The sequence below is a fragment of the Bombus vancouverensis genome, chromosome 18 (genome assembly GCF_051014615.1).
Source record: "Bombus vancouverensis nearcticus chromosome 18, iyBomVanc1_principal, whole genome shotgun sequence".
Taxonomy (NCBI): Eukaryota; Metazoa; Arthropoda; class Insecta; order Hymenoptera; family Apidae; genus Bombus; species Bombus vancouverensis.
Genome location: NC_134928.1, coordinates 3,433,682 through 3,459,957, shown reverse-complemented (window position 1 = coordinate 3,459,957; position 26,276 = coordinate 3,433,682). Strand labels below are relative to the sequence as shown.

The 26,276-nt window shown below is 37.5% G+C and overlaps 1 protein-coding gene and 1 long non-coding RNA gene across 3 annotated transcripts; one reads left to right on the top strand and one right to left on the bottom strand.

The window, feature by feature from the left end:
* Positions 1-119: 119 nt before the first annotated feature.
* Positions 120-24,887, bottom strand: LOC117160336 (uncharacterized). Of its 2 annotated transcripts, none has more exons than XM_033341027.2 (2): positions 23,355-24,887; positions 120-1,733 (listed from the first exon to the last, which is right to left on the bottom strand). In XM_033341027.2, exons 1-2 carry the CDS (start codon positions 24,295-24,297, stop codon positions 1,243-1,245), a joined length of 1,434 nt encoding a protein of 477 aa, XP_033196918.1. In that variant the 5' UTR covers positions 24,298-24,887; the 3' UTR covers positions 120-1,242. The 2 variants fall into 2 exon arrangements, with proteins under 2 accessions (XP_033196918.1, XP_033196919.1); XM_033341028.2 differs by having other exon boundaries at positions 120-1,730.
* Positions 15,385-18,092, top strand: LOC143304002 (uncharacterized). The gene is made up of 4 exons (XR_013060681.1): positions 15,385-16,555; positions 16,773-16,894; positions 16,999-17,032; positions 17,171-18,092. It is a non-coding gene; the product is annotated as an uncharacterized LOC143304002 (long non-coding RNA).
* Positions 24,888-26,276: the final 1,389 nt, after the last annotated feature.

The window sequence follows — 26,276 nt, the reverse complement described above, 5'->3', positions numbered from 1 at the left end:
CATTTTATTTCGGAGTTTCAGTGGATTTTATAAGTTTTCTTTCGTAGTGTATTAATATTTTATTCTCTCTACAGAATTCTAAGTAATACTACAGAATAATCACAATTTATTATATCCAAATTCATTTAGGTACAGAATTTCTTATTAGATCACAATATAATCTATATAACTATACGATTACATTAATTTGTTAACTTTTAAGTGATCAAATTAAGTTAAATAGAATCAATGCAAATCTTGCAATCATTTTAAAATAAATTCATCATACAGTGTAATTTCTTATTTATACATTTCAATTATTAGCTATAGCGTCTGTGCAATGATCTTCTTGTATTTTTTTAATACTCTGGTAATGTTTTACTGTATAATGACGTACATTGCTGCTCACACAAGATTTGCATTAGATTATATGTACATATACATACAGAAGATATTCAAATTGGGAGCACAACTACTGTTATCATGCTATCATTATAGAATGTTTATAATCTACTAGTACACTGTTACATTTATGAAGATCATTTTTATTATCTTTATCAGTATCTAATAATTTCTTTGAGAATGTAAAATTTATACAACTGTAAAATTTTACAATAATTCGTAAGTATTGAATAGTTAACAATATTCATTGGTATGTAAATTTATCAATGTTGGAATGTCTCGCAATAAACAAAATGAGAAAAGACGAGTAAAAAAGTAATTAAAATATTACCATATAGTAAAGATGATAACATCAAACAATAATTGTCCTCACCAAAAAGAAAGTTGGTCTCTAGATGTAATCAATTAGCATCTGAGAATATTTTCACAATTGTTTTTACATAATATGCTGTGATCAATCATTGGTATTTATAATTATATATAAATATCATTATACCATTTACACAAACTGAGGTATATGGTAACTTTTCAGGAATTCTGTTCGTATTGCCTTTACGGCATATATAACTCAAACGAAAATAAATAGTTCGCTTAATTGGTACATACATCGTTCAATTTCTATACTATATTCGGTTAATTTTGATAATTTTCAAAATCGTCGAAAGAGTGTATCATATATCGTTACAATAATTCCGTTCTATTAAAATTGGAAATACTATTATAGATATTGTTGCTGCTGCAGCAAGGAAATTCATGTAAATTCAAATCACATGATTTAAAATAACGCTTTTTTTTCAATTTTCACCAATCATCGTTAAGTCGTAGGCCATAGATACGTTCGTTGCTGCAGTAAGGAACGCGTCAATCTTTCGAAGACGAGGGTGGGGATTCCCGACTATTATCGTTCGTAAAACTAGATAATCCGAGACCACTAGTTTCATGACTCGAGGAACTAGTTGGTGAATTACTCGAACTCCTGGCGCCACTGAGTGGTGTCACAGTTGTATTATCAACCGGTATTAAACCTTCTTTCATTCTCTTCTTCTGCTTCATTCTTCTGTTTTGGAACCAAATTTTTACTTGCGTTTCGTTTAACTGCAACGCTGATGCGATTTCAATACGCCTTGCTCTGGTCAGGTACTTGTTGAAGTGAAATTCTTTTTCGAGCTCTGTTAGTTGTTTGTTCGTGAAGTTGGTTCGGCCGGTATTGTTGAAGCTACCTGCAATACCGGCCATAGGTCCGCCGGTAAGACAGTTCACAGGACCGCTCGTCGTAGTTGCGTACGGGGATCCGTTTCCACCTCCAACTGTGCTACCGCCATATTCTCCCACATTTAGATTTGTCTTTGCTGCTGCAACAAATTTTGATCTTTCTTTTTATTTAGGAACTTTTTATATAAAATTTACAAGCGCGTTTATATATATTGAAATTCTTTGCTTTATATTTACTATTCATAAAAATGTTAGCACTAGCAGTAACAATGCGAAAGAACTATTTTGACGTAAAGCTTTAGAAAAGTAAAACATCTGTGTAATTTTATATATCAATTACAATTACGAGATTCTAGTCATTAAGATTTATTATCAATATTTGTGTGATTCAGAAGGGCACATGTTGTGACTCAAATTCCTTTCCATCTTAATTATAGATGTCAATGCCCTTCGTACGTGACCGATGCGTTAACGGAAGAGGTTAAAAGTAATATATACCGAATTAAGCTTAACTCTGGTCCATCGAGCGACAGCCGTTTGTTGCCCAACACAGCTGGTCAGTGTTCTAAGGAGCGAACCTGTCCACCCTTTACCGAAGACCGATAGGGTTAAGCCCTAAATCTGGATCAAATTGCATCAGCTGTTGTCGAATGTCAAGGGTAAGTTGTTACGTCATTTTATTTAGCCCGTATTTATCAACCGATTGGTGGTCACTCTAAAAGCATACTCGACTTGGATCATGTTAACCACCTTTCCCTATACGTGTATGTAATCACGAGATCGTTCAAATATTTTACTTCAAAAATAATAATCGTATCGAGCTGTCTGACAATATGTATATGACCACAGACAGAAATTAAGTTTCGTAATTACGATCTCGAGTCAAGTTATGTTGACGAGTGCCTATAGTCAGCTGTCGTGTTGGACTGACAGGCAAACGAAACAAACATAATATAGCCACACGAACCATGTTTCACATAATTTCGTCTAACAATTTCGATAATAATTTTACGGAGTACAATTTTTTATATCAATCGAATCGTAACACACCGTCAATGAAGCTCACTCGGAAACTCGATACGAAGTTGCAAATTGTTTACACGCGTGTTCATTAGCAGGGAATTTTTGGATATAAAGCAATGCAACTAAACTTATTCTAACTAGGGAGAAATGCGTTCTGATGAAAAAAGGTGGCGTCACTTACGCATTATGGAAATTAGATTGTTATTTAGCCTACCGGTATGTGGAAGTCAATTTACTTAATGGCAGAGGGCGGACGAAACTGTCAAGCCACCGCCTTAGAGTCACATCTTCTTTTTCACCCGTGTTTGCCTGTATTGCTCCATTCCCCTTATCACCTTTTTGTATTTTACCGAATATTAGAAGTATTTAATTGAGACTCAAACGTATATTAAATCTAACTCAAACGAAAATCAACTTATTTTGTACGGATTTTATTTCACAGATTTTTCAAATAATCTGATAACATCAGTCACTTAAACATCGCGCTCGGAACTTAGCCGGCGGCCATTAAGCTCACGCATCTTCAAGCTGAATAATCGAGTTGGACAAGTTCTATTAGTCCACGAGCCGGCGTGGAACAATGGAATGTTTTCCGTTTTCGCCACTCATTCATCAATTTAGCACCTTAACGGAAGGACAGAGCGTGCGCTGCCGCTGATTTTCTCCTAGCCAGGCCGGCGAACGTCTCTATACATCAGTGATCATTAGTGCTGCATCCAAGTTTTTCTTGGATCTTTTAAAATTATATTTTTATAGAACATGAAATGTTCGTGGCAATGGAATTATGCGTTTCTTTCGTTGCCTGGGGTTTGTATATTACTATCTCATAAGAATGTGGATACAGAATGGTGTAGATAGAGACGTAAAGGTAACAGACTAGCTGACAATCGTATCGTAAACATTGCAGTTCACATACTTTTTGAATCAGTAGAAAAAGATGATATATTTATAGAAAATACGTGTCCCTTCAATTGTAGTATCTCTTACTTTTGTAGACAGTTCGGGCACTTGTTGATAGTTTTCTCTACTCGTCGTACACCAGAGAAGAGGTTACTTCTTTGTGAAATTATAAATTGAAAAGACTTTTATATATAAAGCTTCGTTTTCATTGTACACACTGGTATGAACACATTTCGAACCAATAAAATAAAATGTACATAGTCATACAAAATACGAGGCATCTCTGCAATCGTAGTACAACAGAGAACAGTGTAATTCTTCGCGAAGGTATGAATGAAGAGTATGAAATAAAATTTTTACATACGAAGCTTCCTTTTCGAGGAAGATAACTTTGAAAATTCATCACGTATACGTTTACTAATGTTAACTTTTTGAATGAGGAATCACCACTTTTCTAATCGCATCTAAGATTGTAGAAACACCCTGTATAAAACAGAAGTCTCTTCGCGTCACTTTTAACAGAAAAGGTGGATCTTCCAGCAAGGAGTTACTTTGTCAACTAGATGCAAGAATTCTTGGTAATCCGTATTACTGTTTGACCATCGTTCAATCGATAAAATTCTTGCTTACAGTGTATCGTGTACCAGGCGGCTTTGCAATGGCAGTCGGTAGCCACGTCTGATTTCATTTCTCAAAAAGGCAAATCCCCGAGAAACGCTCGCTCAGGTGGAATGAAGGAATCACTTTCGATTAAGCGTTAGCGTGATATCCTGGCAACTGCTACTTACTCTGCGACGAACATTAATATTAGTATCGATTAAAATTGTTTAGTAGTACAATTATTAGATCGCGTTACCTCCTCAAGTAATATTCATAATACTTCTTTGCCGCGTTTTCATCCGATAACATTATTTTAACGAAGGAATGCTTTTGTTAATTTTCAGACGGGCGAAATAGTTATTACGGTTGGAAGATCGGGAATGCAGGTTTGCTCTTGCAAAGAAATTCCAAACATTGTGTGTAAGGAATTGGACTATTGTCGATATTAGTATACATTGGTGTAATTTATGCGATGTACGAGAGGATGTTTTGTAATGATCGCTCGAGTTAATTAGACTCTCAGGTAGTTTTTAAATAATGCTAAGATTAACTTAAAATTATATTGCTGAGGTGCAAATGAGAAGAGAACAAGGCACAAGGGACAGCACAGGTTAAAGAATAGACAAATTGGCATGGGTTAAGGATTACAATTGGCCATAGCCCAAGGGAACCATAAATTATTTTCAGGAGTTTTCTTCACTTCTTAACTTTCTGTTAACTCTCTTATAGTCACATTCATAACATAGATCACGTGTCCAATTGAATAAAGCAAAATTCTATATCTGTTACAAATCTTGGCTTTAGTTTCTATTTTTCAGGTAAAGTATTATTAAATATAAATTACTAGAAAAATCATAAGATTACCTATTCTACTCGTATGTATATATCATGTATGTTTCAGTGAGATCGCAGAAAATTCTTCAGAGATTTCAGTCCATACTCCTCGATCACAAAATGCCTTACAATTATCCATCTCTGCTTCGATAGAGTTCCCCCAAATCTCACTTCCATAGAGTTTACTTTAAATGAAATACGTTTCGCGTAAAATTTCCTCATGATAAAATTTCTTTCAGATTAAAATTTCTCTCGTCAATAATGTTCGGCGTGGTCATGGTTCCCAGCGAAAGTTGCTAGTAGAAGAACGACGAATTATTATATCCCTCGAGTGGCGCAACGTCAGTCGACCAAGTGCACTTAAGCTCGAACATGAATGTAATTCTCGCACGCTCGCGCGAGCCTATCGTCACACATGCGAAACACGTATACACGAGGTAAAACACAGGGAAACAGCAGCGTGGCCGCGGTTTCGAAGCATGCATGCCAGTCAGGCTTCGTTCAAAGGCCCCCGATTAAATCTCACCTGGCTTAATATTATTATTTTACGTGGCGCCTGCGAGTGAAAACGAGCGACCCGACGAGAGGGCGAGGAAATTAGAGAGAGTGCGAGGGGCGGGCAGGGAAGGTTGGATAATGCCAGTGGATAAAAGCAAATGGAACAGTGCAGGAAACACTGGCCGAATATCGTTCACGTGAACGATCTTTGTACCGTCTATGCAACCGTAATTCCAGTTATTTAGCCTCTCCTCCGACCTCGCCGGTTATTCGTGAGTAGAAACATTGTTCTGACTAGGTGTTTCCAGGTCTATTACTACTCAAAACTATCCAAGAACTGTTCAAAAAGATGCTTTCGTCATTAAGGAGTCGTTCGATTGTTGTTTGCAATTTATTGGGTTCGCAACTAAGTAATTGCGGATTTTGTCAATGTCATCTAATGACAAAATCCGCAACCACTTAGTTGCCAATCCAATATTTGATTTTTTTGAGGTCGGTGGAGGAATGTATAGAGTAAGGAGGTAGGAATTAAATGAAGCTTTTACAGAATCGAGATGTTGCATGGTTTTTACCCGTTCATTGTGAATCAGATTTTTGTTACATATAAATTGCCTTGTTAACAAATAGTTCTGCGCCACACCTGTATCTATGCAGTTAATCTTTATATGTACATAAATTGTAATCATTCGAACATCTATTACGTCCATTATATCTATTACATCTATCACACTATGTATACAGTGGTTTACGTGGAAGTATTATTATATATACATAATGTATTATATTATACATGTTACACGAGACATTTTGAAATATCACGAGTAAAGATATGACTATTATGATTGTATTGGTTGCACAAAAGGTTTAGTTTTTTACGGCGAGTGTTCAAATATTGTTGGTAAATTGTACATGTCTTAAAGTTAAATATTCATCGATTATTCAAGTGCTACGAAAATATGTGCGTTATTGTATATCTGATAGAAATGGACACTCGGTTTGTATCACGCATCTAAGTTGGTATCATACACATATCTTGAAAGTACGTGTCGACTGGTCATGTGTAGTGAATGTGTTAATTACAAGCTTTAATCGGTTCGTTTCATTATATGTACGTTGATAATTCGTTCTGAAAGCAGGGGAAAAAGGAGAAGATCGAATCGAAAATAAAACAGGAGAGGTAAAACGAATTGAGATCGAGTCTCTGCGAAAACATTAAGATCAATCTGGTTTAGAGTTCCTACTCTCGATCCGGTTCTTCGAGGATGCGTTTATTAATCGCAGAATTGCGATCCTGCGTGTCGATAGGGAAAATATAGCTATGTAATATGTAGCCATTCGGTTTTCATCGTTATAATTTATCAATTGTTAAATAATTATGCCACCTATAATAGCATAAAGTATCGTATTCTGTGATACCTACACAATAAATTTAACGCAGGAACTCTAGTCACGATAGTCTTCGATTCTTCAGATACAAAATTCAAGAAAATTTTCTTCTAACCTAATATTAAATTATGTAACCTTCTAATATTAAATTATGTACAATAAATATACAATCGAGGGAAAGGATGAAAGGAGGTTAGAAAATATTATTTCTTGTTGTGGTTACTAAAAAGAAAGTCGATTAATGGCAATCAATTTTTATCTATTTTCACTGCATTCTGATTGTTTCTAAATCGTGCTATTCTCCTAATTAAATTTAATAAATTCCAGGATAATATGTACGACGATTTGGTACACCGAACAAGCTTCTTTAATGGTGCCGATAAAATCGTAAGACGTTAATCCGTTGATTATACGGGATCATTTGGCCTTGTGGTAGGGAACGTGCCCCTGTTAGACGAGCATTACGCAATTCAAATATTATTCAAAGGCTAAAAGCTAGGGGGGCAGGGCGCAGATGACGTAGAAAGGAACTAGAGGGGATGAAATGTGTGCGTGCGAGCAGCCATAGGGTATTATGTTACCGGAAAGATGGACCTGGATAAGGGCACCAGTTTCCTTCCTCTTCGGATTTTCTTCGTTGTCGAGCAATGGTTTTCTTCTGTTTTCGAGAAAATTTCACTGTAAATCGAGGATAAAATTTTGATCGGCTGTGCTTGGTGATCGGCGATTCATTAACTTCATATCGATTTTTAGTTTCCATTATATATTATCTGTTAAGAGTATTATTTATTTGGAAATTATATTGCTTATTGGAAATTAAATAAATTTGCACCTGACCATAGTAAAAGTTGATAATCATTGAAATAAATTATTAGAATTCTTAGAAGATTAATTTGACTGTTTTGCTGTAATAGCGTGTTTCAATATTCCAACTGTACCGATAACATTAAAATTGGTCTAGTCATTTCGCAGTCATTAATTCGAGTATTTTAATCATTTTCTTATTACGATAGTATTGCTTGCGTTTCTAGAAATCCGAACAGGGTAGGCCGTAGGTCAAAAAAAAAAAAAAAAAGGATCCACTCGTCAGGATCCAGCTGTATTTGAAACTATCTGATTTCCACATCCGATTACATGCTACAACGCCATCCTAACTTCTTTTAAGCAAACATTCCACTCATATCCCCGTATAATTGAATGTTTCTTTACAAAGACCAAGCTTGAAGCCTGCACGGACCTCGAGTAATTTTCCAAGGTTGGTCGTTAAACATAAACTTAGGAAACAATCTCTTTCAATATTTATAACAAAAATAAAGCCATTAGAACGTGTTATTATGGAACAAGTAGCATATAGTAGCCATCAACCGGTATACATCCTCGGAACATCTTGTTGCTGTTTGACATTCCGTAATAACTTGTTTAATTTATTACCTTTAAATATTCCGCGTTTATACTCACCGCCTTATCTCGGTCCATAATGGACGTTGTAAAATGTCATCGTTCATTTTTTCCCAAGTTTCAAAAGCAATTTGCGGAGTTATGTCGCGTTTTACCAATAAATATCGAGTCTGCTACGCAGAAGCCTTTCGCGAAACGCGAATTGTTCGTTCGTCGGTTGTAACGAAGCTCGTTGAACGGCAATAAGGGATATCGAGACGTTTAACGAGCCTCGTAAAGTCGTTATTGTTGCTTGAACGACGTCAATAGCGCGATCGTGTTTTACGTTTGTGCGCGTGCTTTGTTACAACGCTCGTTCGCCAAACGTTCCTCAAGAATCGCTCCAGGATTTGATGTGCACGAGTTTTGTCGCGTCACGATTCCATATGCATTTCTACGGCAACATTTTATTTCACTGGCCAAAACATCAAATTCCTGTTAGTTTAAAAAACATATTCGTATGTCTTCCTCTTCAGCGAAGTGTATTTTTCATCAAGTTCTACGTTTCATTTTTATGGTATCAAATTTTTGTAGTGTACTATAATATTAGTAAATGATGCAAAATTGACTATATATGTATAGAATTAGTACCAAAATGCTGTAATAGATATAACGGCGCGTAAATACTTATTATGGCGAGCGTATCTGAACACCTGAACTCGTCGAGAGACAATGGATATAACAATGACAATGCATATGAATATATATGCATATATATTCATGTAATAGGAGTTTACCAGCTTTCTCCGCTATCTATTGGGCTGGCAAATAACTAACTAAACTAACTAGCTGCCAACCCAATAGATAATTCTTACTCAATAATATAATAAGTCATGACACAGATGATTTTTTATTGATTCCACTATGTTGCGTTATTACGCGTTAGTGAAGATCAGAAAATTCGACAACAGCTGCTTTTTGTTTCTAGCGAATCGTCTATTTCGTAGGATGAAAGTAATCGAAGAATACAACATCTTATTGGGTTGGCAACTAAGTGATTGCGGAGTTTGTCATTAGGTGGTAATGTTAGGTTAGTTGCTAATCCAATATTATTTTTTAATTGACCAAATATTTCTCAATTAATCGCGTAATCGTTCCAATAAATGGAGTTCTATTGTACACTGAATTGAAAGGGGAAATACGATCTCACATATTTGCGGCGGATAAAAATTTATGCGCGTGCGATTGAATGTATTTATAATATATTGTTCTTCGTATTTGATAGCCATAACATGGCACGTTATGGATTCTATCCACATTCGGGATATTGATTAAATAAAGAAAGGAATCACTCGCTTCCGGAATTTCACAAACAGTGAATTTAACAATCAGTGAATTTCCTTAACCCTTTGCACTCGGAATTTTATTTCAGTTTCGTTACCAGCAGCTGCCAACGCTTTTAAGTGTTTTATTTGAAATTTACTTTAACTAATGAATAAGACAATTTAAATAAATAAAGGAAGAAAGAAATTCACTTAAATATAGTTTTATTCACACTATTGTTGTATTTTGTAATTTTTAAGTGTATGATATATCTTGAAACAATTTCCAGGTTAGAATCTATTAATTTGGATCGACAAGGGAGCTGCTGAGATAAAAACTGATGTCGAGTCACACTCGACATAGCAGTGTAAAGGGTTAATATTCTTTGAATACCGAGGATCTTTAACAACATATTGTTCGCAGGTATCTCAAAATTTATATTATTTATTACTATTATTAAATATTATTATATTACTTTTTAATTGTATCATCCTTCTAATAAACCGACCATTTAAATAAAGAATACGAATGAAGGGGAAATCCGATCTCGCCATTTATCTGTATCACGTGCTGTTATGAGAGCTTGCAAAAGAATGGATCTACTTACATACGTACGTACAAACGAATGTAACTATTGCACGCGTACTCTCTTTGCATCTGTCCGAGCAAATATTTTCTCACGATTGTACCGACTGAACGATAACGCACGTTACTCTAGATCATAGATAACAGATGGTTGGTATATTAACTTTCTGTTTTCTTCAATTTTTGATGACTCCCATAGCGAAGGCAGTCATGTCTTTTTCATTGAATACTTAATAACACAATTAGGATTAAATATAAGATCGTTTAGAATTTAGAGAATTCTTAAGATTCGGTAGGAACAAAGGTTTTCTACGAGCTTTCTAAGCATCGTTACATGAACTTGTACGGTATAGAAACTAATTTCTGATCTGTAATTAGCTAATAGATAAATCGTTTTTTCGAAAATTGTTATACAGAATATGTATCAATTGGATCTTGTCGATGTATATAAGAAGCAACAAAACAATTTTACTGACACAATTTCCTTCTGTTCGACCCCTTGTCATCGGGTGTCACGATGGCTACTTTGATTTCAGCATCGCGATAACCAATGTCCTGAGTCACTATAAACGGTGGGCTTTTGCAAACGAGATTTCGATCGAAACTACTTGGCCAATTATATAAAATCGACTGTGTACTATCAATGATCTGAATAAACAATTACCTTACTTTGTAAAAATAAAAAATCTAGCTAAACCATTGGAATAAGGTTAATAGTATATGTACGTACTCAACGAGCAAAGTCTGAGCATGGTAATGAATTCCGTTTTTGCCTTTCTCTTTTTTGGTAAGAAGTGTTTGCTTTTTAGTTAAGGCCGAAATCTGAATTTCTTGGCATGATCCATAGTGCCGAACGATTGCGTGCAGTCAGCTTTATTTATGGCCTCGAGGTCAGTCGATTTCGCGTATTAAGATTAACATTTTTATTGGCCTTGTTGCCTAGACTTTCTTGCTCCTCTCCAATCGATTTATGATGCTGCTTATCGTCGCACGGTGAAATATAAGTTTCACTTATCCGATCGTTTTAAGATAACTTTAATCTAACCGCAATCCTAGCTAAATAAAAGTTCCATTTGATTCTTAAATTTAATCCTCGTGAAATCACTTCTATGTATTTAAGGATAAATTAATTGATTACAAATATCTGTATTTAACATGTAAGGTTAGGTCTTTAAACTTTCTTTGATCTAAATTACATCACATCTGATTCTTTTAACACTTTACCGACCGATAGTCGATTAATCGGTTCTTGTCACCGATGTCTACCGACCGATAGCCTATTAATCGGGTTTTTGTCTCCGACGCTCACCGACCGATAATCTATTAATCGGCTTTTTATCGCCGACAATCTTTCTCATTATTTGAGCAGTAATTTGTTATTTAGGACTAAGGTACCTTGCTTAGTTGCGTCAGTTGCGTTGCTTTGTAAGCTGCCACAGTTTTATATCAATTTGAAAAACGTACCGTTCGCGATGAACAAAAAGAATGGTATTGGAGAGTTCAAACCGAAACAGAGCCGGTGCTAGGGAGAATCTGCGCCTGAGATGCCGGTCGGACGTGCGTATGCTGTTGAATCACTAGCGGTCGGTAAAATGTTAAAAGTTCGATGTACAAAGTCTGATTTAAAGATATACTGATTTCTATAAGGGTTATTTTCAATTTCTAAAAACCAAAATGATCGTTATCAAAATTAATGGAGATATTTAAGGCATAAAGAAGTCTTCGTTCTTTGAAGAACTTTAATGGAGGGCTTTGCCATGGAACTGATAAATTTCCAGACGATTTTTAATTTGGAAGAATAAAACGAGATTATAGGAGTTGTGATCTGTTCTTCTTGCAACTAAAAATTCATTAACAGATAACGCAGTGTAGAAAGACGTATCATTACAACGAATTACTACAAGATTTTGCTACTTATCCGATATAATCTCTCTGTAGTTAACCTCAACCATTTAAATGTAGGAAGTCATTAAAATATAATAGCATGGTAGTAGCCTTTGAATCTTATTAATTTCCTTTTTTCTTATCACCAACGTGATTCGTAAACCAAACTCATAAATCCAAAGCAATGTAATTATTTTTGAAAGAGAAACACCTACTATACACCGAGTTTAATTTTACAAGCCCCAACACGTTCGCCTTCCATTCACCTTCTTTCCTTTCTTCCAACTCTAACATCAACCACCTCCACTTCCATCCCTCATACACACACACACACATACACACACACACACGTTCGATCTTCTCAAAGCAACACCTTTTCGCAACCCCAAACTCCGACATGGTCGCAGCATTGAACTCGAGGTTTTTTCAGCACTCGAGCCACGCTCGCGTCGTCGCGATATATCGTCGGTGAAGTGCCGCGGAAATGAAAATCACCGTTGCGCGAGACACGTGGACAGGGTGGTCGTTGATTGTCAGCGCGTTGCAACGCGGGCGCGAGCGAGCTAGCAAGAGAGAAACAGAAGGAGAGAGAGAGAAGGGGCGAGTGACGAGGGAGCAAAGGGGAGTCAGTTACTTAGGCAGCCGGCCAGGGTTGTTGCGGGACTTGCGGGATCCGGGGTTGCCAGGTTCGGCGGGTGGCAGCCCGGGTGGAAACACGCGAACGATCCTCTGATCCCCTCGCGAGATATCGGCCACTCACTCACGCGTCCGCCGACGGCCCCAGCCGCGCCGCAACACGCTGCCCTGCCTGCTTGACTGCTTGCTTGCTTGCTTCCTTGCTTGCTTGGTCAGCCGCTCCACTCTACCTTCGCTCGCAAACTGACCGACCTACCTCTTGCTTCTTCGTTCTGTTTTCTTCCGCTCTTCGTGTACCAAGTACTTGAGCCTTTCCGGCCACAGAGAAAGAGAGAAGCTGTTCTTTAATTCTGCCACGTTCTTGCGCTTATTTTTCATCTAATCGTGTTTTTCTATTGTTCAAATATTTCTTAACATTGGCAATGAAAGAACGATGCTGTAAATTTTTGCTGGAAATGTTAAAAGTCTTTTTGTTTGGTGAAACAAGAGGAGAAATAGTTTATTCAACTTTTTAGACAGTTTATTAGGTTAGCAACTAAGTGATTGCGGATTTTGTCATTAGGTGGTATCGACAAAAGCCGCAGTCACTTAGTTGCCAACCCAATAGTTCCATTTGGCTTCAGTTGGTTTTATTTTATATTTTCGTGGAAGGAATTTTGTAGAATAATTGTAGTATTTGGAAATGGTTTACGCAGCTTTTTACTGCAATTCAGTTTCATTGGTTTGATTTCTTGATTTTATCCAGAGTTGAATTTTCTATGGTGAGTTTAGTATTTGGGTATTTATTGCTCGCTGAAAATTAAGTTAAGGAGAAGGTAGCGTGGGTGAAACAGGATGTGAGATACACAGTGTGTGATAAGAATAGTTTGCAACAAATAACATTGTTTATGTGTTCCTTATTGTAAGTATTTGGGAATTACGTGTTTTCTACTTTTACAAACTGCTTTCTATTGTTGCAATTTTCAGATCTTTTAATATCTTGCTCTCGTTGTTTTAGTTGACTTTCACACACGTTTTAATGGTACACCTCGTTCTTCTTTAAGAATTTTCCTTTTACCATTACTTCACGACGTCTCATTCTTTCTATTTTGCACTCCACTTATATCGCTCGCGTTTTCCATTTTTCTTATCCTCTTCCTGTTCAATCTAATCGCTGGCTTATGATCACGGACGGTTTAGGTTTGCGATAATTTGGTCTTTTTGCGCATGAGGAACACGTCAGTTGCATCCGTGCCGTGTTATTTCGTTCACATCCTTTTTCCACTTTTGTTTCTCCTGCTTCTTATCAAGTTAGACGATTTCGCTGACGTTAAACGTTCGTCGATCGTGTTATTTGTATTTTTGCAATTCTCTTTGCTTCCCACTTTTTACAGAATTTGTTATTGTTTCTATGAGCTTTTCCTTTTTCAAAATCGCTCGACGCTGATTTCTCTAGCTCGATCACAGGTTTTTCGTTTTCTTGTTTGAAGTGTTATGGTAACTGTAGCTGTGTGTTACGAAGTCCACGAGGAAAACGTAGCAGCAGGAAATTCAGGAAGAACTGCTTCGTGTTCAATGTTTTGGAATTATCCTTGAACATAGTGCAGATAACAATCAATAGACAAGTATAAAAAACCATTGTCCAGTTATTAGTATTGTATTTTATTCTGATTCTCCAAACAATGAAGAATTTTAACATATATTTGTTAAGTCTGGCTATTTTACCATGTCAGTAAATTTCCACTTCATTATTGTTTAACAAAATAACATAATGGCGAATTAAAACATAACAATGAATTAATAATCAAAATGTCTAATATTGTAATTTCATAGTCACAAAGTCTTTTAACTAATCACAGATAGATTTATCTGCATTTTAAAACAATCCAAATTTTGGAAAAAAATAAAAATTCAGTCTTTCCTTTATCTGTCTTAGAATATATTCAAAACGTGTTCAATTTACTCGATAAACGACACGATTCTTGAGATAAGGTTTTTACTGGCACGCTCTCGTCAGCAGCATTGCGATTGATGAAGTCGATTTGAAGGTTAGCTCGATACGTGACGTGACGTCGTAAAGCAGCAGCACAAGAAAGCTGGTGTGTATACACGGTGGAACGTAAAGGGCCGACGTTCGTGGACGAACGAAAGCGTGCAATGAAACTGGCCGCCTACTCTCTTCGTAAGTAACGCGAAATGTGCCGTAAAACTGGCGAAATGGCGAAAACACGGCAACCAATTCGACTAGCAGCGATTCCTTGCAATTGCTTCTGCACTTTTTTGCATTAGCCCTGATTTATGCTAAATTACCTAATTTGTAATATTTCGGGGCATTATTCAGACTTCATTTTATTGTAACAGACTTTGTGGTACGTCCGATTTCTTATTTATAATACTATTTCATCACTGTGTCTAATTTTTAAAAGTTCCAACATCAGATGATCTCAATTTTCTTCTTTAGTTATTTGTCCTCATTTTCTCGATTTTTCAAGATTTGTTCATATCTATGGTTTTATTACTTTTCTATAACTTAAATCGTAATGAAATTTTCAATAGGTACAGAAGCCATGACAATTCTGTGAGATAAGGCAATTGTTAAAAGATCATATATATATATGTATTCTGTTGTTAGAGAAGATTTTGTAGTATAAAATAGTGATTCGAGAGAAGTTCCAATAGTTCCAAGATTTTTTGATATCTAAAGTTTCATTACTTTTTTATGACTTAAATCGTAACGAAATTTTCTATTGAAAATGACAACGCGAGTTCGCGCCCGCCATCCATATGCAGATGCGCTAATTACAATAATTAGTAACTAGAAGATACTTCTAGATATAATCGATGGATTTAATCGATAGGTTTAAGATATTCTTTTGTTTTTATCCCTAGCCCATGTAAGAAAGTGTAATAAAGGTTTTTCGACTCAGAACGGTGTGATTATCCAAAGAATAAAATAATAGCTATTGCGATCCTACCTCTAAATACAGAAATAACAACATGTTCAATAAATATATTGGATTGGCAACTAAGTGATTGCTAAGTGAAGCATTACCACCTAATGACAAAATCCGCCAACCCAATAGAACCCATTCTATAGAATAGAACAATTCTGTGAGATGAGGCAATTATCAAAAGATCATATATACATATGTATTCTGTTGTTAAAGAAGATTCCTGTAGTATAAAATAGTAATTCTAGAGAAACTCCAATAGTTCCATCTATTCTTACTTTCTATGAAATAAGTTGTAAAGAAATTTTTACCATTGAATCTATGTCGCTTTTATAACCTGTGGCTATCTAGAAAATTATATTCTGTTACCAAACAAGTTCCTTTTAATAAAAGGCAGTGATTGCAGAAAAATTCGAATAATTCTACCTATTCAAGCATTCTCTGTTATTAGAAGAGGGAAAAAGTGAGTACATATACATACATGACGAGGTAACGTGTTAGTTTCTAAAACCAGCACGAATACAGGGAATTACTACTGTCTCGTGCAGGGGCTTGCTTATTTGTTGCGTCGTTTTTTCCTCGAGCGTGTTGGCCAATCCTGCTATTGATTACAAGAGAGAAGAAATCGAGTGGTGTATGATAAATCGGGAGAGCTGACAGCCCCGTGACGCTTGTTTCTTCTCTCTTTCTCCCTTTTCTGTTGGCCTTTTTCTCCTGCTTTTCTCATGAAGAAGGGTGGTGGTCCACACCGGGCGTCCCCATAGAGATTCCATGGACCCCCGGAACGCATTATGGAAGCATCGAGGGAAAAAGCACAGCTATTGTGCTCTGCTGGCCAACCAAAAAACTTCACCAACCAAAATCTCTCGAAATCCCCCTCCATTTTGCTCCGCCCATCTCGTTATTTCGGTTAAGAAGCTGCCTCTCCTCTGGAATTGCGTTACATCCGTTGGACGAAAGTTTTATTCGACGAACGTAGATTGATAGTAAGTTTTATTAAATAATTTTCTAATTTTCTGTATCGTTTTTTATTTGCATAAAAGACCTTTTAAGATCTTCTATTAATGTAGATTTTATTTAGATAATAACGTGTATCATTTGTAGGTAATTCTTTTATTCAAAGTATAAAATGTTATAAAACCAATGAGCTTCAGAAGCTTCATCTTCTGTTGTTTTTCTTATGGTTGTTATGTAATGTTTCAGGATTGTGAGACAAGACAACGTAATGCAGATATACACCAGAAAGGGATTCACTAAAAACAAATCCATTTGTCGTTGAATTAATTGTACAGTATGTCAAGTAACATATCGAATATTCTTGCAAGGTGAGACTATAATATATATAATATACAATAATTTGTCAAAATATAACGTTGAACATACACAACATCGAGCGTATTAACCCTTTGCACTCGGAATTTTATTTCAGTTTCGTTACCAGCAGCTGCCAACACTTTCAAGAGGTTTGTTTGAAATTTACTTTAACTAAAAGATAAGACAATTTAAATAAACAAAGGAAGTAAATTCACTTAAGTACCATTCACACTATCGTTGTATTTACTAATTTTTAAGTGTATGATATATCTTGAAACAATTTTCAGGATCCTGCTTTTCTTTCACACGTTTCACAAAAAAAGCTGGGACTGAAAGAATGTCAAGAGGAACTGAACAAAGGTTCTGAGCTACTTTACATAAAAACACAATGTACTTGAAGATACCTGTCGCTGGAGAGAATTCAGTAAAATAAGTAAAAAGATAAAAAGATACGCAATGTTTTTCGAATGGTATCAGGTGGGATAACGTCGTATCGATAACGTCGATGGCAGTCACGGTTCCTTAATCTAAAACCTTCGGCCGGAGATCGTTAGATTCTATTGCCGCGTGGAAATCGCGGATAAGGAACGCGGGACCGGAAGCTCGTGGCGGCGAAGGGTAAAGGGGTGAGCGCGGCGAGGGCGGCTCAACGTTTCGTTTGCATGTCCCGGTGTAATAAGCGTCACCCCCGGTGACTTCTCGGCCGGCGTTATTAATTCGATTATAATGAGCTATTAAGCGAAACGCTGGTAATCCTGACAAGCTCCATTCAACGGGCTAGGCTTAGCTGCTCGAACCCGGCGATTGCTTGCAACCCTGTTCGCTGTTAAGCAAATTATCAGAGAGGGGAACGCTTCGAGCCTCCTACTGCCTTCTTATCGTATTTTTACGACACCTTGATTTCAATTTTTAAATCGTTTCCACAATGTCTCCGTTCAGGGTAAAGTAATTCCTCGACGACGGATTTAGGATGTTAAGGATGGCTGACAGGATCGTTTTTCTGCTTAATAAATAATTGAAAGACTTTTTTCGTGAACTGAGTAAATTGCGTTTGAAATATTAATTAATTCACGTTTTTAATATTAGATACCTTTCAATTGATAAGTGTAATGACTCTTAAAGATGTTCTTTTCATATTTATAAAATGAATACAAATTTGTATAATAATTCAACTATTCCATTAGAAAATGTATATATCTAGGTTGCGTTTGAAATATTAATTAATCTGGCTTTTTAATATTAGATACCTTTCAATTGATAAGTGTAATGGCCCTTAAAGATGTTCTTTTCATATTTATAAAATGAATACAAATTTGTATAATAATTCAACTATTCCATTAGAAAATGTATATATCTAGGTTGCGTTTGAAATATTAATTAAACTGGGTTTTTAATATTAGATACCTTTCAACTGATAAGTGTAATGGCCCTTAAAGATGTTCTTTTCATATTTATAAAATGAATACAAATTTGTATAATAGTTCAACTATTCCATTAGAAAATTTATATATCTATGTAGTTATTTATAGTAATTTATATAGGTAGGACTTTTTCTCAGATAATTTCTCAATTATAAGAGTATAAAGTATTTCGTTACTAGGCATTGGTATTTATTATTGGTACGATACAGAAAATATTATATTAATGTATATAGCGGGGAAAATTGATGCTGAGTAAATGTGTAGTTTAACACTTTGACTGCCACGCCGAAATCGCATGTTTCGCTGAGGATACCACGGGTATATTTTTATTATTCAAAGCATATAATGGCAAAATAATAATAAATTGATGATGTAAGACAACATTCTTCCCCAATGGACCGTTTATCTTATTGGTGGTCACGGGTGAGCACCGTGGCGCCTTGCTAACAGTTGATAGCGACATATAATAACAATGCTTCGTTTCTTTCAACAAACTATTAGCATTCGTTGTTTCGTCGTAAACAAAACGTGCAGAATTGACTATTTTATTTCTTTAGTGAGGTCAGTGGGATGTTTTCTTTCTATGAGATGTGTTGAAAATGATAACGTGAGTTCGTACTCGTCATTCATATGCAGATGCGTTAATTACAAGAAATAGTAACTAGAAAATAGTACTAGTTACAATCGATAGATTTAATCGATAGTTAAGATGTTCTTTGTTTTTTATCCCTAGTCCATGTAAGAATGTGCAATAAAGGTTTTCCTGGCTCAGAACGGTATGATAGATTTATCCATAGAATAAAATAATAGCTATTGTGATCCTACCTCTGAATAAAGAGATAACAAGAAGAAGAAATATCCTATTTGAAGGTTTTATTTGTTACAATTTTCTTTCTAAGATATTGCATTATTCCTTTCCTTTATTTAAAACAAAATAAGAATTGTTGATAGGTTAACTTAGTATATAATAAGATAGAAGAAACAATTAGGCGATTAAGTATTGTTACAAAGAGTCAAATCAGCTGACTTAAATCTCCGAGTGAATGAAAAAGCAGTACGTTAATTATTGAAAACAAGAACGATATTATCATCGAATATCGATTTAACATCTGAAAACTACATAATGTAATTCTCCTTCGAATTCCATTCCAATGCCTCTAACTACCTGTTATTAATCACTTTTATGCCTTGGTTTTCTAAAAAAAAAAACAAGTAATCGAACTAGTCACGTTAGATTATTCCCTGGTACCTATTCATTGGTCGATTAGCTGCTAGTCGTTAAAATTGAAATTCCTTCTTCTATATATTCTCGTTTATGTAATAACGAAACTGGTGCAATGTCTGATGGAAAATACCTTTCTGCGTATACGGCTGGTTGAATGGGGCGGGGAAATCGACTTTAAATCGCCGGAATTCGACTGATCTTTGCTCGATAACAGGCGTTGTTGCGCGTTGCTTATTCATGAAGTTTTTAACAGTTTGACAACTGAACTAGCCACGACCTGAGTCCTGCGCTCGATGAAATCGCCTGGTGTTTTTTTTTCTCCCCTATTTTCGTTTCCACGTTTATAATTACACGCACTTATGCAAATCGTTAGGCGTTTAACCACTCGGTACTTTTCACTCGATCTATCTGAGATAAATTGTTCGTCCGTCACATTCAATTGCCGTTTTGCGTAATGTGATTACCGTGTCTTTCGTGCAATCTTTAGGTTATCGCGTTCAGTTCTGTATTATTAGCATTTTATATGATTTTTCATTTTTTTTTCTTCCTTCCTTCCTTTCTTTTTGCCTTTTTTTAAGCGTTTGGTCATTTCAATGGGTTGTTAGCATTATTTTTTTTTCTTTTTGCCTCAAAACGATCGTACGCGCTACGAAAATATATCGCTTTTTAATTAAAGCTTTACAGGCGCGATACCTGTTATCGCCGCGGCGTTTCTTTCGAAATGATCAGATAACTCGAGTGCAAGAATTTCGTTCTTAAGCGCGAATCTTATCAGGGCTTTTCGATATCTATCGTGATCACTATCGAACCCAACGTGCGTGATAAATCGCGTTTGGTATGCACGAAATATCTTTTTCCGTGTATAAACACGCTGTAGTAGGATCGTTTATGTTGTAAAAGGAAAAAGAGAAAAGATTCAGGAAATGATAAATAGCCATTACAATTTTCTATCTACAGTTCTATGTAAAGGAATAAGACAAAGTAGCAATCAATTTTCAAACAAGAAACAAGTAACAATTTATTAGTTTTCAGTAAGAAATTTACACCTTCCAAGTATCGTATGTTACGTAATATGACAATCATTCCGAATATTCGATTTCAGATTTTTCAGATATCACTGTCGCACGTAGCACGACGATCATTTTGCAAATCGTCCAAGTGTTCTAAATTTACATTTTCGAAATGCCAACGTTTCTACATAGCGCGTCAATGATCTTGAAGATTCTTCAGATGCTGTAAAAATTCCCGCTATTGAGATACAAAATCCTCTAAATGCCAAGAAATATCGGAAAATGTTGAAATTCAAAAGGTCCAATTATCAGAAAACTGACCAACTATTGGGTTGGTAATTAAGTGATTGCAGATTTTGCCAATACCATCTAATGAAAAATTCCGCAATCACTTAGTTGCCAACCCAATATTAGAACATAGTTTTAACGTCATAACTCCGATGATAACTTGTTCAAATGCTTGACGCCACGAATCAAAGCATCAGAGATCTATCGTGGCGAAGTAATGGAGAGTAGTTTGTAGGGAAGAAAGATAGCCGACGAGCGATTCGCAAGTGGTAGATTTATGGTTGTGGAGCTACGGTATTCTCGTAAAAGCTTGGGGTATCTTCTGTTACGCGTTGCATTCGTGTGCATAATCTTATCAAGCTCGTTTACGACTGTCGCACGGGCGTAAACAGCGGCTAAATAACTCAGCCGAAGACAGTATAAATACCGATAAATTTTCGTTCTATCTCAGTAAGCCCTCTTATCATTTGCTGTATCGAATTTTGATTTCTACCTGGCTCACGAATAACCGCGTGGATGTCTTCTTTCTACAGAAACGTTAAACATATACGTGTTTGTTATACTTCGACGTTTCGTCTAACCTAACATTCTTCGCTTCCTTTCGGTATCTTTGTAATTTTCACGCGAGATAATTACAGTTAGTTACCATGGCTCGGTAATTATCAGCGGTGCTTCTTAATTTGTCACGTAGAAATCGATATCTACATCTTGATTTTACGATGTTGCAAATCATCGTTGAAGCGTCTGGTATTTGATTCATTTGATTGCGTGAAATAAGAACAATTCCGAGTTGAAAAATATTAGCTTGTTCGGGAAGTTTGTAGCGAGAGTTATGAAACGTCTAATTAGAATCAGATTTCCTGCCATCTGCAATTTTACGAATCCTCTCTTGAAAAATCTTTCGTCCCTTTTGACAATGAATTTCTCCGAATAGCTTTTACAAACTTTTAAAGCATTTCATCTATGTCTTTCGAATAAGTTTTATAGAAACCACAACAAATAATAATGAGATTTTACTTTTAGGTTGGCAACTAAGTGATTACGGATTTTGCCATTACCACCTAATGACGAAATCCGTAATCACTTAGTTGCCAATACATTTAACCAATGAGAAATATAGAAGCGAATATTCCAGCTGACTGAAAAAATTCTTCTCTTTCTCTACGAACTTCTACCTCTCGTATCAATGACTTTTTTATGTTTCTCGGCAATTTGCTTTAATATTCAACGAAGGTAATAATTTATTGCAGTTTCATAATGGAAATTTTTAATAAAGACGTTTTTCGAACAACCCGATCTTTGGTAAATTCTGTGTACCCAATCATTCACTTTTAATTAATCGTAATGATAAATTGTAGAATAATAATGATAGCTAGCTCCGCGAAGACAGGAATGTGGCTAATCGCGATCGGCTGAGAAGCATGTGCAAGATTAATGATGTCTGTCGAACCGGAATTACGTGTCACGTTTTATTAATCTCGTTACGTGTAGTTTGCGTTTGAAAGGCACTAGGTCGTCGGCCAACAAGTACGTCACATTTTAGTTGTCCGTCAATCTTAATTGAATTCACCACCCAGGCGAAAAACCTCTCGACTTCGATGCTTCGAATGGACCGCGTCACGATTTCACCAGCGGCGGCCATTCGAGATGCACGAACTTGTGTAAAGTGTCGTCAACGAGCGACAATTGGGTCGTGTCGCGACACTTAAACGTTACAAATTGTTGTTCCAAGAACTCGGGGTGAGTAACGTGGAAAGCAGCGATGGAGAAGTCTGTTGAAAGGAAAATACCTATTTCCCTGTTTTTTCTTTTTAACACCTAACCCCAATGCTGCGTGTTTTTAACACGTCGGATGTGAACGATAGGAACATACAGAGGCTACAAAAAGTGCAGCCAAATATCCTGATTTTTCAACGAAGCGTTCTATATATTTCACTTTTACGGTACATTTTTGTACTCATATTTTTGATATATGTGGACTTAAGTACTTGGTACGTACAATGCCATTTTTTCTAGACACTATATTTTCTAAAATTACAAACAATTTTGTCTACTTTTTAAGATTTCGTAAATTGTGTCCATATCACTCAAAAATTTAAATACGACAATTCTTCTTCCTGGATTTTACAAATTGAAAGAAGTGAAAATAACCTCCATTTGCAAACCATATACGACTTTATGACTAAAGTCGACGAAGTACGTAGATCAAACGCATCAAATATCGAAAAGGTACCTGAACCTACTTTTCATCCGCATTAATCAACGATAACCCGAATGAAACCATCGTGGAAGATACAAGATTCAAAAGTAACTCTATCGGACCGTCTTCTCGATTGACCATTAATTTTCCATGAGATAGGAATCAATAGAGTGGACAGGCACGATTCTCCCACTAGTGACACTTAAAATAGTCATCTCGTTGGATAAACAGAAGCTGAATAACGAGCTGCCTCCGGATCGCCCCACGGACCAGTAATTTCACGCCAGTCAAACCTCCTCCCAAATCATCGAATATCAAAATACGTACCAGCTGGTTTGGGCACGTTCCTCTTCACTTGCATCCATTTGTAAGTGGGTACGTGTGGCTGTTGCGGCTGTTGCTGCTGCGGAGGATGGTGACTATGGGGATGCTGTTGATGATGATGTCCGTGACTATGTTGGTGCGGGTGTTGAGGATGGCCCGACTGTTGCAACACGTGATAACACGATGGATCCGGATTTTCCTCTTTGTAGTGGCCAGCGGAATGTGCACTGTAGTCGTTTTGTCGGATTTGCGAATGATAGTGAAGCGAGTCTTCAGTGGTGGGCAGCTGATGTAGATAGTTGGTGGTACCAGCGAGCTGATAGTCGGGCTCGTGATGATGATGGTGGTGATGATGGTGATGACTAGAAGACTGATGGTGCAACTGTTGGTCGTGCTCCGTTCTCGAGTGGCCAGCGGTCATCATGGGACCTTGATGAAGACCGTTGCCCGAGGAAGAAGCGGGATGGTGATGATGATGATGGTCGTCTCTGTACGCCGCTTGCTGAACGTGGTAACTCTGGTGAGGATCTACCGATCCATGGGAGCCGTTCGCGTGCTGGTGCTGCTGACCGTACGATGACGACGAGGAAGCGTAGTCCAAATTAGTATAACTCAGACCGTTCTCCGAGGAGATTATCGCGGTCGTGGAACCATCCTCGTGCAGAACACCCGCCGACGGCGAGTAGAAGCCCTGTGGAGGCGTACCGGAAGATGTGGCTGACTCTGACGCCAGGAAGCTCTCCGAGGAAGAGGACGAGTAAGGTGAGACCGCAGTCTGAGGGAAGTAGTGTGCTGGAGCGAGTTCCGGCGAAGCTGGCACAGGCACGTGTCCCCCGACGGACACGGGTTGATGATGATGATGATTTCCTTGACCCGTGCACACGTAGTTGGGGTATGAGTCAGGCTTGCCGTAAGTTCCGTACATGCCCATGTCCATCATCATCATCCTCGTGGCGTGGAGGCGAATACATCAATTGGCCACCTGCTGCCGGGCTACCAGCGTGTCCTTCGGTGCGCGCACTCTTTCACTGAGGAAGGGAGAGAGCAATTTGCGGAGAAAGGAGCGTTCCAGCGATTAGCTTACATTTCGACCAACGGCTAACACGTTGACTTCCATCTACACTTTTCTGTATCCACGATGCTTGATAATTGTGTAATGATCAATGGAAAGCTTTAACTCAAGAGCTTGCTGTGATTATAACACAGAAATATCACTGGTTGACACACTTTTTTTTACTAACAGTCCAGGCGTACGATATTCCTTCCGACAGTGTTTCACTTGCTTTCAGACGTTAGTCAACTTCATCATAGCTTCCTTCCCTTACTTTAACATCCTCGGCGTGGTTCAAATCCTGATCAACGTCAACAAGTTGGTCGTAGTAGACAAAAATATCTAGAAAATCGCGAATACGCGAGAAATCCCGAGGCAGATTGCCGGAATCCGCCAGAGCACGCGGTATTGCGTCGTCGCTGGCGCAAGTAAGCGGAGAAACAGCGAACGCGTAGACGTCGATCCGGTCGGCGAGAGTCGCTGAAGTGGACTGGCTAGGTGGACTGGTCTGGCGGAAGGCGGCACGGTCGAACGCTGCACGCAGGTGAGATTGCGAGCCACAAGGGTCTGGTGTGTCCAGTTCTCGCCTCTCTCTTTCACCCTAGGCTCCTTTTCTCTTTCTCTCTCTCTTGCTCTCTCTGTCTCTCTCTCCCTTCCTGTCTCTCTCTTCCTCCCTCCCCTTTGGTTCTCCGGCAAACGAGTCGCGGTACGTACATCAAGGTATAGTCAGGGTGCTGCCTTTTCAAAACTGGGCGTGTTCACGACGCCGGTCACGTGACCGTCTTTGGGAGGAGTCAGCCAATCCTGAACGAGCCTGCGCGTCCGGCGTCCGTAGCCTCATGATGGATCACCGAGCTAAATTTTATTTTTCCTACGTTCTTTTTATCTGGCACGCTGCAGTTGACACTTATCGCGGCTGGTAGAGGTAGTCGAGTATTATATCTCGGTGCCCACCTTCCAGGATAGCCGGGGTCTCGCCTCCTAGTCGGTGTTCCCTTCCACGCTCCGACCCAGCATCGCTCCTTCTTTTTTCCCTTCTTCCGCGAGTTCTTTTCGTTTCTCTTCCCCCCCCCCGCCCCTTTGCGCCTTTTTTTTTGCTTTAACGCGACTGGTCGCTCTTCTGTGTACACACGCGTGTCTCACCTGTCCCTGACAGGGCACACTGTCTCCTGCGCTTTCATTAACGCCTGACTTCCTGATGGGTTAATTAGGAACCGCTAGATCTACGTCGTGAAAGCTACACGGAGAACCATCCTAACCGGGTTCCACCGAGCTTGCTCCGATTTCCAAGCGGAATCGGGTTAGTATTCTCTACGTTTTGCAACATCTATTTAATTAATTAATCTTTGCGTAGGCGCTATAGCAACTTTTCAATCGCTTTGTTGTTGAGGGAGTTCTTACCAAAACAAAGATACTGTTCAAATATGAATTTATTTTAAGCGAGTGACCTCAATCCAGTGGGCCACTAATTTCTTCACGCGAAATCATCCTAGTCATCCTACAACGCATTTAAGTTTTCTCTTTGTGTATATGAATGTATGTGTATTCACAGATTTGACGAATGTTTATTACAAAATAACTTTGCACTCTGCTTCGCATTTTCTTGTGTTTCAACCCTTAACTCATTGTTATACTAATTGTTCCATATCAAATGTCTAAATATTCCCATCACAAATTCAGCTTTCTTTCTCGTCTACGTATATGGAAAATGCTACATAGAATTCTCTGATATGTTCAGAAATTTTATAAATTTTCATTTTAGAACAGACTTTCTTCTAACACTTTGACTGCCACGCTGAAATCACATGTTTCGTAGAGGGCGCCACGGTAGTATTTTATTACTCAAAGCACATAATGGCAAAATAATAATAAAT

Bases quoted from the DNA above. Each gene is read 5' to 3' on its own strand.
- LOC117160336 (XM_033341027.2), bottom strand. From the start codon at position 24,297: ATGATGATGATGGACATGGGCATGTACGGAACTTACGGCAAGCCTGAC. The intron at 1,734-23,354 runs GTACGTATTTTG...AATTTGTTGCAG, and splicing joins GAACGTGCCCAAACCAGCTG to CAGCAAAGACAAATCTAAAT.